This window comes from Mustela lutreola, chromosome 6, assembly GCF_030435805.1.
Source record: "Mustela lutreola isolate mMusLut2 chromosome 6, mMusLut2.pri, whole genome shotgun sequence".
Classification (NCBI taxonomy): Eukaryota; Metazoa; Chordata; class Mammalia; order Carnivora; family Mustelidae; genus Mustela; species Mustela lutreola.
Genome location: NC_081295.1, coordinates 10,007,501 through 10,021,525, shown reverse-complemented (window position 1 = coordinate 10,021,525; position 14,025 = coordinate 10,007,501). Strand labels below are relative to the sequence as shown.

At 48.3% G+C, this 14,025-nt stretch overlaps 1 protein-coding gene across 2 annotated transcripts in view; it reads right to left on the bottom strand.

Annotated features, from left to right (window-relative positions):
- The window catches only part of TMEM242 (transmembrane protein 242), a 93,186-nt gene that overhangs the window by 56,818 nt on the left and 22,343 nt on the right, over window positions 1–14,025 (bottom strand). The window contains exon 4 of one of the 2 annotated variants that reach the window (XR_009354458.1): window positions 8,618–8,895. Coding sequence is in view for 1 of the 2 variants with exons in the window: in XM_059176672.1 (XP_059032655.1) it covers window positions 8,797–8,895 (99 nt within the window). In the remaining variant the exon portion in view is untranslated. Of the gene's footprint in view, window positions 1–6,850; window positions 8,896–14,025 lie in introns of those variants that run through there. The other variant, XM_059176672.1, reaches the window with a different exon arrangement.

The window sequence follows — 14,025 nt, the reverse complement described above, 5'->3', positions numbered from 1 at the left end:
CAGGGTTCTCACTATTTGGATCCGTGGCTGTCCCTCCCTGTGGGACCCCGGAGTAGGGAACCCGACCCCGTGCTCAGCGGCAGGAAGATGCTGGACGGGCGTGCGGCGCCACCGCCTGCGGGACCAGACCCCACCCTCCATGGGCCCCTGGGGAACTCAGACACCTCACCCCAGAGAGACGCGGGGTCCCGCTCGGGTACAGCTCTGCCCGGTGCTCTCACCTTCTCTTTAAAAAGAAGAGTGTTAGGGACACCTGGGTGGCTCAGTGGGTTACAGCCTCTGCCTTCGGCTCAGGTTATGATCCCAGAGTCCTGGGATCGAATCGAGTCCCGTCTCGCGCTCTCTGCTCAGCAGGTAGCCTGCTTCCACTACCCCCACCCACCGCCTCCTTGTGATCTGTCAAATAAATAAATAAAATCTTTTAAAAATAATAAAATAAAAAGAGGAGTGTTAGTGCCAATGAGACCTGTTTACGTGCAGCCCTCAGCCTGCACCGGCCCGGCCCCAGCCCCGGGACTCAGCGGTGTCTCCGGACCCTGGCGCCTCCTGCCGGCCGCCTGGGGGAGTTGCCTCCCGGGTGCGGGCCGCGGCTGGCTTCCAGTCCAATCTTAAAGGAGGGCCTCTAAACGTGATTATGTCCCCACCCAGCACCCGCCAGCCGCTTAGTAATTGCGCTTTAAGTGAGTTGCATGAATGAATGAGTGGAAGGAAGGAAATGCCAGTTTTCTAACATCACCCGCTCAGGAAATGTCACGGACTTCTCGTTGCTTAGAGGCAAAACCCAAACTTCTCATCTGGTAGCCCAGGCCTTGGGTAAACTGACTCACTTCCCAGGCTCGGGTTCCCGCACCGCAGACCCGCCGGGGCCCGCCTCCTGCAAAGCTCTCTTCCCTCTGCAGCCAGCTCCAAGGCCCTCCCTCCCCTGCCCTCTCCAGGTCTTCCTCCCTGACCAGGTCTGGGGGAAGGACTCTCCTCCTTGCTGCCCCTTCCCCTTGGGGCTCTCATACCCGTCTCGGCTAGTTGTTCTTTCCCGTGAGCCTGTCTCCTTTCCCAGTTAAAATGGGAATAGTCGGGGACTGAAAATGGTCAGCTGCCAGCTCATTTCCCACGACCCCTGAGCCTGTCCAGGGGTCCGCGTTGCCTGTAATGATGGCTCGCCCGAGGGCAGGGAGTGGAGGAGCCCATGGCACAGGGCGGCTGGAGGACAGTGAGACTCCTGCCAGGCTGCCCAGGAGAGCGATTCTAAGGTGACGAGGGAGGGAAGGGGCAGGGACAGGGCTGGGAGGGTGACAGCCACCCGTGTGTTTTGCAGGCAGGTGGGAGCTGTAGCTTTCGCAGGAGCTTGAGAAGGTGGCCTGTGGATGCAAGCGAGGGATTAGCAAAGGTGCTTTCCCGAGGCACCTCTTCTGCCTAGCACGGTCCTGAGAGAAAGACAGAATGGGGCCCTGGTTCTCACTGTGGTGCCTGAACCAGCAGGTCAGTGTCCCCTGGAACTAGTTACAGATGCAAGCTCCCAAGCCCCGCCCAGACCACTGAATTGGAGGTTTGGGGGTGGGGCCAAGACCTGGGTTTTCACAAGGACTTGGAGGGATGTTTGAGGACGTGGGTGTAGGCAGAGTCACGAAGGAGCCCCGAGCCCTTCTTTCCCCAGTCCCAGTCTTTCCCTGCTCCCCCTGTGGCTGCCCAGCGGTCCCTGAGGGCTCAGGGGACGTTCCAGGCTGGAGGGCGGACTCTCTCCTCATGGTGCCTGGTTCACCAGCAGGTGCGGCCCCGGAAGCCCAGGCCCGAGAGGGCTCCCGCCCTCCTCCCGTGGGTGAGATCTGGAGGCAGAGCAGTGGGACAGTGGGGTGAACAAGAGTATCCTGCGGGAGGAGTCCCAGGCTGTCACTGAGGGTCAGATCAAGTGCCCCTGTGACACAGGCTGGCTGCTTTGTGAAGCGCTCCCAGAACACGTGATGTGGACGTGCTTCTGGAACCCATTTTAGAGATGGAGACACTGAGCCTGCGTGGGTCATTTGCCCAAAGTCATCCCAGGTGTAAGTTGGGCTTGGGGTTAAGGTTGGGAGGCTGGAGGAGGGTTGGAGGGGTTTGGAGGGTAGAGTCAGGTGGGGGAGGACCCCGCCAGCTCCTGGAGACCCCCTTCAGGGAGGACAGCCTGGTGACTTGGGTACTCTGTGAAGAATTTTTTAAATGTTTATACTGGCATTGATCATAAAGGAGTTTTAGCTGCGGAGAAAATGTTTACTGGCCTATCACTACTGAATTGACCCTTAGTAACTCACTGTGAACAAGGATGAGGTTCGGGGAGTGACTCCCCAAGACGGGGAAGACGGCGCTAGCTGAGGAAGGGCTCTGGGAGGTGCTCATGGGCCACCCGGGGGATCCCACAATATGAGCCTCCAAAGAGGTTTGCAAAATCTCTCATCCACATCAACCGATCCTTGTTCTGAAAGAAAAAAGGAAAAGAAACACAGGGCAGAGGCTAATTTAACCTGCCAACATGCGGCTCACTTGTCTCCTTTCGGAGAGCTGGGGCTGATCCTGGGGTTGGATCCACCAGAAGCAGCCCCCAAGAAGACAGACGTGAACAGGTCTCCGCAGGGGGTGGTGCAGGACACCTGGGCAACATGAGCAGGGATCCAAAACCCAAGGACTCTGACCACCCCGCCCCTGGCCTTGACCTTGTGCCAGGTGAGGCATTGGGAAGGCTTCCCCAGGCTGGAGTCGATGTTCCTCCGCTTGTGCACAGGATCAGCTCCAGTCTTGTTCCCCAGGTGCTCGTGCAGGGGTGGAGGGGCGCCTGGAAGACAAGGGACGGTCCGGGGGAGGCAGCATCTTCTTGGCCAACGCCTTGCGGCTGACCAGCCCGGGGGCGAGCACTGACCCGCTGCGCGCACCTCGCTCCTGGGCCAACGGCTGCTCTGAGGGTGACGTCCGCGTCCGGAGCCACCGCGGATCCAGTCACCGCACCGGGTCAGGACGGTGCGGACCCGCTGGGACTCACGTATCTGAGATGCTACTGATTTCCACTGCGGCAGCCACGTCACGCGTGGCGACCCGGAGCGGGGGTACTAGCCTGCCAGCCCGCGCTTGTCTGGTAGTGGTCGCGGCCTCCCGGCAGGGGCAACCCAGAGCCGCTGACCCGCGGGGCTGTCACGCGGGGTCATTCGCATGTGACCGACTTAGCAACTGGCTGAGCAGAGAGGGGGCTGCGGGAGCTTACCCCGAAGGCACAAATTGGGTGGATTAGGGAGAATTATTAGACTTCTTGCTAAGTGGGGTTGGGGTCCCGAGGAGGTGGTCTCGGTCTCATTTCTCCGGGGGGGGGGGGGCAGCCCGCAGGGGCGTGTGCGCGCGTCCTGGGGACTCGGAGCCAAACTTCAGCTCGGGCTCCGGCTACAAAATAAACCTCCTCCGCCCAGAGGTGAGAGGGAGCCTTATGTCTAGAGGCTGTTGCTAGAGAGTGAAGTCTCTAAAATGAAGTGAGAAGCACCAGGAATTTTTCTTTCTTTCTTTCCTTTTCTTTTTTTTATCTTTAGTGTTCAAGGAACGTTCCACTGTCATTACTTCTGGGAGCCCGACTGGGTTCTGCCGGGCCACCCCTGCCGCCCCACACGGGCTCATCCTGAGTAATACTCGTCCTCCGGCTCATCTTCTATTTCTTCTTGCTCCGTGACTCGGAGAAATGCATTAGGATTTTGCTTTTGATTTTTAATTTTTGGACCGTCTGGTCCTGAGACTGGGAATGAGCAACCGCTGCCAGGTCCCAGGACCCGGTGCCGATGCTACTCTTTCCTCATTCTGACGTGACTTTTCTTGTTCTCGAGATTTGGTGGCTGAGGTCGATGTGGTCAGCATGGGTGAGAAGGGGACGGTCATCGGTCCGCTTGGCCAGGAGCTGGACGTGTGGTCTTGGACGTAGGGACCCTCTTCCCAGTGAGGACGTCCCTCCCTCCCCACGCCGGGCCTTTCCTCCTCCGCCTGCTTCCTCTTTTCTTCCTTCCTCCCTCCGCACCTCCTTCCTCCCGCGCTCCCTCACATGCGAGCTCCTGAGGGCCTATTATGATCTCGGTCGTGCCCCGAAGAGACCATGCAAGGATGACACCCACTTCCTTGTCGTGGAGCAAGTGCTTCTCTAAGGTCTCAAAGAGCCTGTTTTGGTTTTTTTTTTTGTTTGTTTGTTTTTTAAAATATTTTACTTATTTAAAAGAGAGATCACAAGTAGGCAGAGAGAGGGGGGAAGCAGGTTCCCCGCTGAGCAGAGAGCCGGATGTAGGGCTCGATCCAAGGACCCCAAGATCATGACCTGAAGGCAGAGGCTTAACCCACTGAGCCACTGAGCCACCAGGCACCCCCGGGCCTATGTTTTTAACCTCGCCCTTCATCCCCTGCTTCTTCAGTAGCATGTGGGATACTGAGGAATTAAAGCAAAGGTACTCCTGTGATGAATGTGGATCCGTGAAGAATGCGGACCATTCCCATGGGAACGTCTCTGGGAGAGACACCCAGGAAAACACGGGGGAACCGCTCCACATGTTGATCTGTGGAGGGAGACAAAGGCCATTTGCCTCCAACTCTGGGTCAGCCCGGACAAGGCCGGGGCCGTATCTCCAGGACCGCTAGGGACTTGCATAAAAAGTCGTCCTCTTAGATGAGGATGTGCTAGGCTTGCTGACGTGATGGTCCCACACTCAACTACGATCTTCTGTAATAAATCTATGAGAAGAGAGTTGGGGCTGGCCCATAAGCAAGCTTCAGAGCAAAGGGTTTCCTCAATCATTCGGATCTTTCAATGAGAGCTCTCACATTAGCTTGGCATGAGATTTACCACGCTAGACTTTTCTTAGCTTTGTAACCTCTGTCCCAACGAAGTGACCAAGTCAGTGTGGCCACTTGTGCTCTCTCCGAACAACCGGCCCAGGCTCGCTGGAGCCCCAAGTCTGTGGTCAGGAGCCCCGAGTTCGTGGCAATCACCGGGTTGTGTGTTGGAGGGCCATCTGTCGGGCTGCACACCCGGACTCCTGTGCTAAGCCGGAGGCATCAGGCAGGGGGCAGGAGGAAGATGGATTTTGGAGCGTTTTCAGACGAGTGAGTGGGTAGTAGGTGTTGCATCCATGCGGCAAGCTACCTCGGTGTGCCTTCCTAAGAGAGTCCCTTACGAATGGTCTTTACGGGCTTCTGGAAGGCTCCGTCGGTTAAGCCTTTGCCTTCTGCTCAGGTCATGACCTCAGGATCCTGGGATCTAGGCCCACATCAGGGTCCCTGCTCAGTAGGGAATCTCCTTCCCTCTCTGACCCCTCGACCCCCACCCCTACTCATGCTTGCTCCTACTAACAAAATAAAATCTTAAGAAAAAAATGGCCTTTACTCTTCATAATTGAGAACATTTACATGATCTCTTGCCTGTGTTCACTATTGTTTTGTTTTTTATCACCAAATGATAATGAGGCAAGCTTATTTGAGAAATGCAAATTAGGTCCTGAGTCACTCCACTGCTTGGGCAGGAAAGTTGAGCTCTATTTGCTTCTTGGTCTAATTTTCTCCCAAACTGAGTTACCTGCCTTCAGACAAAATTTGCTAACAGCCTCACTCATTATTACAGATGAATGTCACTGCCTCCAAGAGATGCTCACTTTCCCCTTATATAAGCGCCGCCTTTGATAATTAATCCTGATAACACCAATATAGAGACCCCGATCCTTGACAGATTATTCAATGACTCTTGGCAGAAAGGAAAAGCATCTCACTTGAATATGATAATATACTATAAAAATCTGTATTTTACTGCCTTTCGTGAGAAATTTAACTATTTGGAGAAATAATTTTATAGTTTACCTGGCTGATTTTACTTTACACTTAACTGTTTGCTCTATTTTTAAAGAAGATACATGAAAATTGGTGACAATATACAACATTCTTCATGAACCAAACCTAGGAGAGATTAAATTTTGCCCCCAGTGAGATAGCTAAATTCAGTGGATTTTAATTACTTTTGTCCCCATGGGCTTTTTTTTTTTTCCTTCTTAATTTCTTACATTTTCCCCTTAGGTTGCATGATTAATTTGCAAGTTGAGTCCCATACTGTCCATGAAACAAAGCAATGTATGACAGATGAGGTGATCAGATGCCACCTTTGGACTGAGCACCAAGCGAGGTTTTTCTCATGTCGCCTGAGTCGGTGTGACTGAACGAGGGTCACCTGCGGTCACGCCTTTGCGCTGCCCGGTCGCACAGTGGTTCATTCCCAACTTCAGATCATCAGAATCCCCGTTTCTTGTAGAGAAAGGCAGCTCAGCATCGCAAGAGGCCCTTTCCGTGCCTTGTTTTTCATTCTGGGGTATTTAGAAATCGTATTTTCTTGACTCTGAAGGTAATAGCAGCCCATGGATACATTTTTACAGGGTAGCAATAACCTCTTGGAATACATGTTGGTTGTTTTTTTTTTTTTTTTTCCTGTGAATGAATCTCGAGGCCTGGGAAGTCGCCCCTCCCTGCCCATCACATTTTCTCTATATTGCTTTCTCTAATAGCTCTTTTGGTGCTGAGATTCTAAACGTAAAGCTTAACACTCAACCAGGGTAAGCAACATTCTTAGGGAAAGCTGCCTTAATGTGGGCTTACGCATGAAATGGAAATGGCTTGTGTTATCCGTCCTTTAAAAAATTTCTAGTGCTCAGCCTCCATGAAATGGATTGCTTATGGGGAGATAATGTCTGTTCTATTCCTTTTTAAGTCTGTGAAAAATGTCATCCTGGTTAATAGGGTGATTAAAACTCTTTATGCTCCAGGAGATAAATGTGATTATGTTTGTCATACTCTACCCAAGATAAAGACAGCAAAGAAGGCAAACTTGAAATTCCATAACATTTCCTCTCTTCCATATCCAGGAACGTTCAGAACTCAATACACAGATGGTACTTCACATAAAGAATAACATTATCTGTTCAACATTTTTCCTTTCCATTAACCAATTTAACAATATGCCTCTGGTATAAAAGGAATAGACAAATGACTAAATCTTCTGATATCGGAGTTCTGACTATAGAAAAATACTTCGATCACACTGCTTGTTTTCCTTTCAACTCTGTTTCGTTACTCCATTTTTGCTTTTCAAATACGACTGGAGCCTATGCCTGGTGTCTCCTAGGGAGTCTGTCCCCATGTCAACGCTCCCTCAGCAGGTGATTCACGATCATTCTTATGGGGCCGCCCTGCCATGCCTCAAGAACAAAAGACGTACGGAAAGGGTTTGTAAACACGAGTCATGCCTCAGAAGTATGTGTCCAAACATTCATTCCTCAGGCCTCCCATGTGCCAGGACATGGGGGAACAGAGCACACCCACCCTGCTCCTAGACTCAGGCCAGTAAGAGGAACACAAACTGTTCAGTTTGGTTCTGGCCTTTCCTTCCTTCAGCCCATTCAGAGGCTAGGAATCTTTTCTTAGCAGAGATTTAGTTAAAAATGAAAGCTGGGCAAAGAGTTTTTGCTACTCCATACGCCCTGATAAATTCCACGGTTCTTTCCTTTTAGTCCTGGATTTTTAACAGGTTACATATGATCTCAGATGCTGCTTACACCTGTTTAATTAACAATACAGCAACTTTAACAGGGTAACGTGGTCCAGAGAAAAATGTTACATTATGCACTTGACATTTCATTTAAAAATTTTCCTTAGCACTAAAAGGTTTCATTATAACAGAAAAATTTCAAATGTATTTTATTAAACCTAATTGCTAATTAAAGCCTAATTAATTATAAAGAAATTGCACTACTGATCTCCAACCATATTTTTTGGGATATACTGACATATTAAAGTACTTTCTTTAAAAAATGTTCATCTCCAGTAAAAATAATTGCACGTAGACATTATCCTCTGTTTTCTCTGAGAGGTCAGGAGGACAGGAAAGGGCTGGGCCTGTGTGTAGGAATCCGTCAGGAGGCAGTACTTAATACTGAGACTCAATACCTCAGTAACTTTCTGGTTAAAAATATTTGTTAAGCTAGGTGATAACTGGCCTATTTTTACATGAACAATTGAGGTGAAACTACAAACTATTAGTCAATGTTTAGGAACACAGAACCGACTCCTCAAAAAAGCACAATTTATATCCACAATTATTATTTTAGCATGACTGTCTCTGTGGGTTATCATAATCTGTTCCTGGCTTCTTCTCTATGTCTGAGAATTTCCAGGGTCTTGGGGTGAGCTCATCAGCTAACTGGCAAGCAGGAGCAAACCCAGGGCTGTGTTCCAGACGACGGAGCCACATCCGCTGCCTGACAGACAGGGTTTCCCTGTGAACCTGTCACTGTGGAGTGGGCCTAATAGCAGCAAGCCTTCCATGCCCTGACAATTACATCCAACAAGGAAGGCTGTGGAAACTCATTTAATTAGACACAGTGAAGTACTAGTGCTGTTAGGAGTTTGTCTATAAAGATTTTCCATCATCTGTTACTACACGTTTATTTTTCCCCCAGGTACAAAACTTGGTTTTAGCCCTTGTAAACAGAAGGATTTCCCTTGGGATCTTCTCCACCGAGAGGTTATCCATGTAATTATTTTGCAAGAATCTTCCTAATTTTGGGAAAACCTTCACACACACACACACACACACACTAAAGCACACAGAATATAGGCCTCCTGTGCGGCACTGAACGCCATCCGTCCCATGGGTTCGGTCAGCAATGCACATGTCCCTGATGATAAATCAGGGGAGTCCCTTTGCTTCTGTGACATCTCCAAAGCCACCCTTCTCCATGACATTTGTTTTAGACTTTTCCCACCATGCTCATCTCATTTGGATTTCAATGCTTCCTCCCACTCAAGAGGCGATTCCGAGTTCTTGGGAATTGCTGGAAATATTGACTGCATTTTACTTCGAAAGTCTTTCATCTGAAAGAAGGAAAAGAAATCAGTTATCAAAATTAAAAGAAGGGGAAAGGAGCCAAAGCAATGAGAGAGACCCTGTTGCTGCCCCAATGATACTGCATTGCTTGTGGGTACAATAAAAGGTAAGGACTGTTCTTGCTACCTTAAAAGGAAATGAGAAACCTCTTTTCTTCTTCCTTTAAATAACATAAAATGCCATTCTAAATCTGGAAGGCAACATAATTTAAATTGTCAACTCTCCGTAATATTTATTTCCTACCAGAAGAATGCTATGTGTTGTTGGCTTTCATATATAAAGATACAGCTAAGAATGGGAGTTCTGGGTTTTTGCGGGCGGGGGGGGGTGGGGAGGGAGTTCTGTTTATCTTAACTACACCAAGAATTCTGGAGCCAAAAGGAAGAAATGACGAGAAGAGACTCGGCAGGGTGCTCCACGGATGGAGGGCGCTGCTTTAAGGGAGGGCAGCACTCACTACGGGAGCTCGATCATCTTTCCACTAGATAGTCCGAGCTATACACGGTTTGGTTCATTATTTAATCTATCTGGGCCTGCTGTGAATTCATAGCTTCAGCTCTACAGCATGGCATGGCCTTACGGTATTCTCATCAACCACATCCAAACTGCGTTTCTCAAGGATAAAGACCCCCTGAGAGCTGTGAAGCACCTTGCACTCCTTGACAGCACCAAGTCATCTCTGGGTGGGTTGTTCTGAGAGTCGGCTGATGTTTTCTTACTTCACTTGGTTTTGAAGCTGGTTCCTTCCCTTGTCTCTAAATTTAGCCAGTGTGTCGTGTTCAGGCCTCGTCAAGTGCTAGGCATGCGCTCCAGTCCCTGCAGCACAGACTCTGGTACTGGCTAGACTTCTCTGTTCAAATCCTAACTCCACTACCTGGGGAAACTGCTTCCTGTCTCTAAGCGGTAGATCCCACGTGTATAGAATGGAGATCATCACCTGCTTACACGGTGGTGTGGATGCAAGCACAGCACCGAGCACGTGGTGTTCGGTGATCTACTAGCTATTGTCATGGCAGCATCATCAGTGCTGGGCTGCAAGAACACAGTTCACATGCATAGATATAATATGACAGATCTGTTGAAAACATTATAGTTCAGTGTCATTTTGGTCTAAGTATTCTAACACTGGGAGATCCAGGAGGTTACCTATTCTATGTAGTCTGTAGGAGGTCCGTGCCAACCATCTCAATGTTTGGGTCCCAGACACCAGGACCCAAGACACACACGTCCATGGCAGGTATGCCTCTCCCTAGCCCAGTCTTCCACGCAACTCTCCAGCTTGTACTGTGGCAAATCCTCCATGAGAGGTTGTCAACCAGAGGTAGTACTGGGGAGGGACTGGAACTGTAGTTCCCAACAGCAGTTCTCAAATCCTGTCATGCCACTTTGGTTGCCAAAACCACAGGGAACTGCTGTTTGCATTGGGGTTGGGGGAAGATTCTAAATAGCTAACGTACTGCTTTGGGGGCACCTAGAGTGCTCAGTCCATTAAGCATGTGCCTTTGGCTCTGATCATGATCCCAGGGTTCTGGGATTGAGCCCTACGTGGAGCTCCCTGCTCAGGGGAGAGCCTGCTTCTCCCTCTCCCTCTCTCTCGAGCTCTCTCTAAAATAAATTAATAAAATCTTCAAAAAAAAATTGCTTTGTCCAAAATACCAACATGGCCCCACTGAGGAATCTTTTGCATACACTTTCTCAGTTCAAAGACATCTCTGGTCAGGGTCTACGATGTGCTGCCTAGTTCTTTCCCTTCGCCGTCACTGGTTGTAACATCTGTCACAACTAAACCTAATGAGTTTTCAAATGGGGTGTCAGAGAGCGAGGACATGAATCATTTACCATTTCACCTTCTCAGGGATGTGGGACACGGGCAGTTGTTGAGAAGGGAGGAGTCGGGGGGAAGCAGCTGAGGTCTGGGGAGCAGTAAAGGTTGGGCGTTCTACTTCAGCATGGGGGTCTGTGTTCCCATTTCCTCCTCTTGGACTGATTTTTTTTCCCCTTGCCTTTAATTTCCCAAGTATTGTATCATTTACTTGCTCCCAGGGTCATAAATGAGTTACTGAGCCACCGCAAGGAATCATTTGAAGAAAGAGCCAATTAGGAATAGACAGGCTTCAAAGAGATATAAAGGAAGAGAGACAAGTGGACCATTCAGGCCTCTTCTTTAATTTTACAGCCGTGGAAATGGAAACCCAGAGTCCACATTTAAGTTATAAACAGGGCCTTATGTTGCTTTAAGCAAGGGTTTCACAGCAGGTTTTTAAGTTCTTACTATTTTTGTTATATGGATAGTAAATGAAAACCTTCAGGGTTTTTGTTGTTGTTGTTATTGCTTTTTTTTTTTATCCTCTGTCAATTTCTGATGCAGTGTAGAGGTGTGGGTCTATCAATAATACACTATCACAGGCTAACAGAACCTTCTGCTTAAAAATGTGCTTGAAAAACAAAAGGATAAAAAAAGTGCTTGAAAAGATTTAGAGGTTGAGTTAATTTTTTTTTTTTAAGATTTTATTTATTTATTTGGCAGAGAGAGAGATCACAAGTAGGCAGAGAGGCAGGCAGAGAGAGAGAGAGAGGAGGAAGCAGGCTCCCTGCTGAGCAGAGAGCCCGACGCGGGGCTCGATCCCAGGACCCTGGGATCACCACCTGAGCCGAAGGCAGCGGCTTAACCCACTGAGCCCCGGGGTTGAGTTAATTTAAGCAAATTTGATTATAACACCAATGTACTAGATTCCACAATAACATTGACAGCTACTGGCATAAACCCATTCCCTACCCTACATCCCAACAGTCTGGTGAGGCCAGGGCATGCTAGGAACTAGTCTCCATCCAGCAACTCAGTTTTACTCTGCAGCACTTTGCAAACTCTGGGATCTCTTCCCTCTTTCCTCGGACCAGGAAGAATTTGACCTTGGCTAGGGGTCACAGGGCTACCCTTCTAAGCAGGGCCACTGTTCTCCACAAAGACTAAGACAGAAATGGCACCCCCTGGGCAACATGTCCACTGCTCAAGAACCTCATCCTTAAGTTCCAGTGTTTGTGTCCAGCAGTGATGGGTTGTCATATTATTGGAAAGTACAACTTCCTAAAGGCAGTTCTCAAATACAATGTCATGACAATTGGGAAACCTATTGTAAGTACTTCGTCATAATATGGACATTCTAAAGACTGAGTATGAGCAACTTTTCAGACATCAGAACAGATTCAAGATTGTGCCTCTGACAATGTTACTGTCGTTCACACTGCAACAGCTTTGTAAAGGGCCATAAAGCCAGGATGCCAGCAGGAGACCTGGGACACGGCTGCGCATTCATCATGTGTGTCTTGGCAGGAAAAAAAAAAAAAGACTTTTGGTCATATATGGTGTGCTGAAAAACTCCTTAAAAGCTGCTATCTACCCAATTAATTTTAGAAAATCCTTATAGCATCTATTCTTAAAAAAAATAAGCAGTTATTGGAATAAAAAGCTCAAGCTGTAAAATGTCTTTGCCATTCACCAGCTCCTTTACTTCAATTACCTCTTGCAGGACGTCAATGCTGGACGTAGCATGACAAAAGCTTTTTAGGAACAAGTGATGAGAAAGCCTTCAGATAGGTCAATAATTATGGTACCAAGAGTAATTCTGAAGAACCTGGAAATTCAGCTTCTCCATAAAATAGATTAAGACTCTGTTTCTTGAACAGGAATAAAAATGTCTGCCATTTGAGATGACCTGGACGCCAGGCACTGAACCAAGTACGGGGCTATTACTTAGTCTTTACAATTCCATGCAGCAGAAATGAGAGCCGGCACTTTGCATATGAGAAACCAGAGGTCAGAGAGGTTAAACCAGCCATGGTGACATGTTTTCTAAGTACAACTGACTGACGCCCTGGGCTCTTTCACCACAGCCACGCTGGTCCCGTGACCTGGAAAACTTGGTACCTCTAGAACCTCTAATCACATACCAGCTTTCACTAAGAAGGATTTCAAAAGCATACATACTCCTACAATGGCTACCACTTTATTTAAAATGGCATGGCAGGTTATTAGCAATGTTCCCTGATAACCAGAAGTCGTGGACTTCTAGACACAGGGGGTTCAACTTCTCCACCCTCTTGAAGTTAGGTAACCATGTGACTAGTTCTGGCAGAAGAAATGGGCATCACATCCAGGGTGATGCATTTAACTGCAGCTGTTTCCAGGCCACTCTTACCTTGCCACGGAAAAAAGGAAACCTGTGTTACTACAGAGGTGCCTCAAGATCAAAACTGTCCTTGTGTAGGACAGTTCCCTTAGAGAGACACAGGTAAACCCACACTGGATTTTACAAGAGAAATAAACCTTTGTTGTTTTAAACCACACATTTGGAGACTGTTTTTCACTGTAGCATAACCCAGCCTATCCTGACTGACATAGTGAAGAGAATTACAAAACAGACCTAGGGCATCCTCTGATCCCCTTCAAAATTATGTTAAACTTGGCTGAAACATGGTTGAATGAAAACTCAAGCACTGGGCTAAGGGGAAGAGGAACTCTGTGCAGTTAAGCTTAAATGGCTCTTAGAATCAGCTGGAACAACCAAACCACCATTCTTCCTACTTTCCAAAAGCCTGGTACATCAATTTGTCCCACTCTATGTACTACTTCCTGGGTAATCAGAACATTTCTAGATGTTTCCAATAAAATAGTATGGGAGCTCTGATCACTAGGGTAAAGGGTCATTTTGGGGGGCAGACTGCTGTCCTAGATCTTCTCGATAAAATTCAACTAAGGAGGACTGGCTTTATTTTTTAAATTTATGTCAGAGAGAGATAGAACAAGCAGGGGGAAGAGTAGGCAGGCTCTCCGCTGAGCAAGCAGCCCAATGCAGGACTCGATCCAGGATCTTAGGATCATGACCTGAGCTGAAGGCAGACGCTTAAGGGAATGAGCCTCCCAGGCCTTCCAGGACTGGCTTTAGAGAGTATTTGCTGGTACCGTCCAATTTTGATTACCCCTGCTGATAGCCACATGGATCTTGAAATATGTTTAAAGACACCGTATTATTTATTTAATATTCAATTGCATTAGGAAGGCTGACATGAATTTAAAAATCTTTCTCAGGGTGCCTGGGTGGCACAGTTGGTTAAGCATC